This window comes from Hylaeus anthracinus, unplaced genomic scaffold (genome assembly GCF_026225885.1).
Source record: "Hylaeus anthracinus isolate JK02 unplaced genomic scaffold, UHH_iyHylAnth1.0_haploid 5, whole genome shotgun sequence".
Taxonomy (NCBI): Eukaryota; Metazoa; Arthropoda; class Insecta; order Hymenoptera; family Colletidae; genus Hylaeus; species Hylaeus anthracinus.
This window is the reverse complement of record NW_026535322.1, coordinates 6187411-6192224: the sequence shown is the minus strand read 5'-3', so window position 1 is coordinate 6192224 and position 4814 is coordinate 6187411. Positions and strand designations below refer to the sequence as shown.

Here is a 4814-nt window from a genome sequence, read left to right as displayed (position 1 = left end):
TCCGTCTACTACAATATGACCTACAAATGACCTTCAACTCAGAATAACGGAATAAATAAAATTCAACGTGTAAGATTCATTTGCTTAATTTGTGCGGAATTTTAAACAACCAAATGATTAAGCCTCACTTTATCACCGGAACATTAAATGCAGATAAATATATTCTTCTTTAAAATACACGCTTGGACATTCGTAAAGATATGTGGTATCAGCATGACGGCTGGCCAACCCATTCTTCCCGTGTCGTAACACAATTCTTAAATAACAAGTTTACAAATCGTTGGATCGGCAGAACAGGACCCGTATTATCGCCAGCTCGCTCACCAGATCTTACACCCCTTGATTTCTATCTATGGGGAAAACTGAAAGACGATGTTTATCAAGAACCACCAACCACCGTAGACGAGATGAAAGAAAGAATCGTCAGGTCTTGTGCGTTGATTCCCTCAGAAATGAATTACACAGCAGTACGTTCTGCAACTTCACGGCTAAATAAATGTATATAGCAGCTAAAGGGAATATTTTTGAATATTTTGCGTAACAGGAATAAAGCAAATGAAACTTACACGTTGAATTTTATTTATTCTATTTTTCTGAGTTGAAGGTCATTTGTAGGTCATATTGTAGTAGACGGATGAATTCGTTATTTTGTCAGTTACAGCATTACGTTAACGAAAATATATCATTCCGTTTAAAAAAACATCGATGTCCTTGAAATTTTATAAAAAAAAAAAAAGAAAGCTTGAAAATTTTTTCCCTCACACCGTTACACGTGGCCCTTCAAATAGTGTAACTTTGTCCTAAGAAGTCTTTTTGTACAACGAAATCTAACGGAGATATTTAGGTGTTCTGTTTCTTCGGACTCACCCTGTATAGAATAAGAATAATGTAGACCACGCGGGTAGAACCGTTTGCTATGTATATTTTTTTTACGTAACTTTGCTTGTTTATCTTTAGCGAAAGTTTGTCGAGTCCTCGATTGAACAATCGCTTGTCGAGGCCTTCGAAATTGCGCAACAACCTATTCAAATGTATTCGAAAGGCGTGTCGAATGTAGAATTTATTGCAAACCAATTTTATATTAATTTTCATGTTTATTGTTGCCAGATATAAATACAACCGTGGGGTACGTCTAGAAGCCAATTCACTTGCGGAAATTACACCGAAGTCGACACGGGTTCAGCGGTGTACGATACTTTATCCAACAAACAACTTTTCCTGCTTATACACACACACAAAAAAAAAAAAAAAATAACGTGCGAATAATCTTACAGTTCAAATAAAGATACATTCTTGATTTCTATTTTAGCAGTGTTATATTCTTCGACATGAAGCTGATTGTTGCAATTATAATATCACTTATGTGCTTATTCTTTCTTGCGGAGGAAGTACAGTGCGCCAGGATTCTTGCGGTCATTCCAACACCTTCCTACAGCCATAATCGTGCATTTAAACCCCTGTGGATGGAACTGAACAAACGAGGCCACGACATTGTCCTCGTCACAACGAATCCAATCCCAAATATGAATACGACGAGCTTCGTTCAGATCGATATCTCGAAATCCTACGGCATAGTTGACCGGTACAATTTCGTTCAGCGTCGGTTCAGCAAAGTCAACTGGCTAACATTACAGAAGACAGATATATTTGGTCTAGGTGATAATTTCGCGCATGAAATATACAATAACTCAGAGGTGCGGAAGTTGTACGCGCCGGACAGCGACGCAAAATTCGACGTCGTCATGATTCAAGCGTTTATTTCGCCAGCCGTCTTCGCCCTCGCGCATAGATTCAACGCGCCCTTGATTGGTATGTATCGTTCCTCTTTTTATCGACCATTCAGTCTCTTGGTGGATTATTCTGGAGGACAGTTTCAAAGATTAAATTTAATAATATTACACAGAGGATGGAGTAATATCATAGTTTAGGCTTTCGGAGTTGTTTCATGGGGCGATACTAATTGTAAGCGAGGCTTCAATTGTTCGTAGACTCGAGTTTTCAATGACGTACCGATTTCAATTCTTCGGATCGGTCGAGACTTTATAAAATCGAATCGCAATTCGTTTAAGATTCTTGCGATCTTCTCGTGTTGCAATTTTATTTCGAAAAGTGTGACGGTCTGGTTCTGTTTCTGCAAGAGTGGAGGACATGGTATGAAGTCGCTTGGTTCTCATTTTGAGACGAGAAAAGGTTTCTGAATGGAAAATAATTATCTGTTAATGCGAACCATATGCGCTATCCCGAGTAACTGGAAACGTAGAAAAATTAGCAACAATTTCTTCAAACGAATCACAATTGTCTTGATTACAGGGGTTGTCTCGTGTGGAATTCTTGCGGTTCACGAGCACATCCTCGGTGGCCTGGTGCTCCCTTCACACGAGAGTACCTGGGAAATGGAAGGGATCGAAGGCCCGAATTTGTCCTTCTGGCAGAGATTACAAAATTTCTTGAACATGTGGAACTACGTGTTCGACTCTTACAACATTCTTATAGCCAACCAACAGAAAATAATGAACCAATACCTAGGAAATGATTTACCGTCGCTGCTCGATATAGAGAAGAACATGAGCCTCGTGTTTATCAATCAGATCGACGCCATCACTCCTGCTAAGCCAAGACTCGCCAATATGATCACATACACCTTGACCTATCCAGAGACAAACCTCAACCAACTGCCAGAGGTAGGTTCCATCGCCAGTTTTATCTTTTCTAATCACTGTACTCAGCAATTAATTAAACATCCTAGCCCCCAGGTAAAAGTTCCGCGATCCCTATCTCGTAACTTTCGACTCTTACCACCGCCACGCGTTTAAATAAACTGCCCTCGTTGCAGGATTTGGAACGATTCCTCGACGATGCTTCAGAAGGATTTATCTACTTTAGCCTTGGTAGCATGATACTGAGCTTCCAATTACCGCCGGAGACGATACAGGTGCTCCTCGACGTTTTAGGCAGGTTGCCGTACAAGGTGGTGTGGAAATACGAGAAGCAGTTGCCGAGGAAACTGGACAACATCTTCACCGCGCCATGGTTCCATCAGCCGAGCATTCTCGGTGCGTTCGCGTTCCACTAGATCGCGTTAAAGTATTATTGTGTTCGTTGGTCTTCTTTGTTGATTAAGATTTTGTTGTTTAGCGCATCGAAAGATCAAGCTGTTCATGTATCAAGGAGGCCTGCAAAGCACCCAAGAGGCTATGCATTTTGGAGTTCCTGTTTTGGGGTTCCCAGTGTTTTCAGATCAGATGTACCAAGCTAAGAGAATGGAAGCTCTTGGGTTAGGAAAGCGGATGGATCTCACTACTCTGAATAGAAACGATTTGGAGGCAGCCATTCGTGAGATCATAACTAACAGAAGGTAAACGTAATCCATACCGACTCAAGGATGGAAGGATGAATGAGCTAATCTAAATCTAATTTCACTTTACACTTTACACTTTTGCACTTTACACTTTACAAGTTCGCAACTATTAGCTCTCGATATTACTCGTGACGAAGTATTGTTCGTCACGAATAATACCGATTACCGGGTCTCACCACGTGGAGGTTGCTGCGACTGGAGACCCGGAGATAGAAGGAATCAAAGTTGAATCAAAGTAGCTTGCTTTGTGCCTCTCGAAGTAGAGAAAGGGAAGGGTGGACAACAACCGCGTGACATATGGTCGCTTCGAAGGCTCGTTGTATTTATCGAGAAAATAATTCACGAAACATTAATATCACAGCAAAATTATATTTCCCATCGTTGTTTAAATAATAAGTCTTGTTAATAATTAATTTAACTATCGTCAGAAACTAATATTCAGTTGATCTACTCAATAGATATTAAAACATAGAAAAACACCTCACGATTACTTATTTAAATTTTATTCTCAACTTTTCATGTTCGGAAATATTACTTTCTCGAAAAACATTGGTATAATTGTTGATCGATCTCTTTTTTCTATTGCTAACAGTAAATTTATCATCCAGGTGACCTGTTTTAAATCTCGTCTTTGCATTAAACGTGTAATATAATTTTACTATCTCGATATGGTATCGATTTAAACATTTATGATAGAATTCTCCTACTGACTGAAACCTTATCGCGTTTTCCAGGTATAAGGAGAAAATGATCGAAATAAAAAACACCATTGAAGACGTTCCGTATAATTCGATGGAGCACCTTGCTTGGTGGACGGAGTACGTGATTCGTCACAAAGGTGTCCCTCATTTACACTCCAGCCTAACTAGGCAACCCTGGTACCAACGCAACGACATGGACATCATTGTATTTCTCACTACTGTGGTCTGTATACTAATTACTATCGCAATCGGTACGATTGTTACCCTCGTAAGATTCTGTAGAAGGCGTCGGTCATCCGCAGAAAACCACAAACTAAAAGTTAGCTAATATTTAATTCTGTCCAAAAAAAAAGTGATCCTTTGAAAAAGTATTTTAAACGAAAGTTTTACTTTCGTACAAAAAAGAAATACATGTTGATTTGAGTAATCTCCTTTTTCTAGTCTAGTTGAATACTTATACAATACATTAATGTAATCCAATGCAAGTAAAATCTTGTTATGGCTTCAATAAAAATTCTTGAAAAAGCCTGATAATTCATAGAGGCAAAGTAGTGTAACCCCGTAAGCAGCAATAATGATCGACCCTTTAGTTAGTAGCACCATCCAACAGCAAAACCCGTAAACTGTATTCACCAAAAACTTGAGCATTTCGCCACCGATGGCGCCCGTAGTTCTAAAACCTGTATCACCCTACTCTAGCGGTTGCCTACTGCCAGGGAGAGCGAACCCCGTGTTTGCTACCCTTATAACTTGCA

At 39.6% G+C, this 4814-nt stretch overlaps 1 protein-coding gene across 1 annotated transcript; it reads left to right on the top strand.

Moving 5' to 3' along the window:
- Window positions 1-1014: 1014 nt before the first annotated feature.
- On the top strand, window positions 1015-4554 carry LOC128895280 (UDP-glycosyltransferase UGT5-like). Its single transcript, XM_054157750.1, has 5 exons — window positions 1015-1809; window positions 2311-2681; window positions 2834-3053; window positions 3136-3355; window positions 4093-4554. The coding sequence occupies exons 1-5, from the start codon at window positions 1329-1331 to the stop codon at window positions 4385-4387; spliced, it is 1587 nt and encodes a 528-aa protein (XP_054013725.1). The 5' UTR covers window positions 1015-1328; the 3' UTR covers window positions 4388-4554.
- The last annotated feature ends 260 nt before the right edge of the window (window positions 4555-4814 follow it).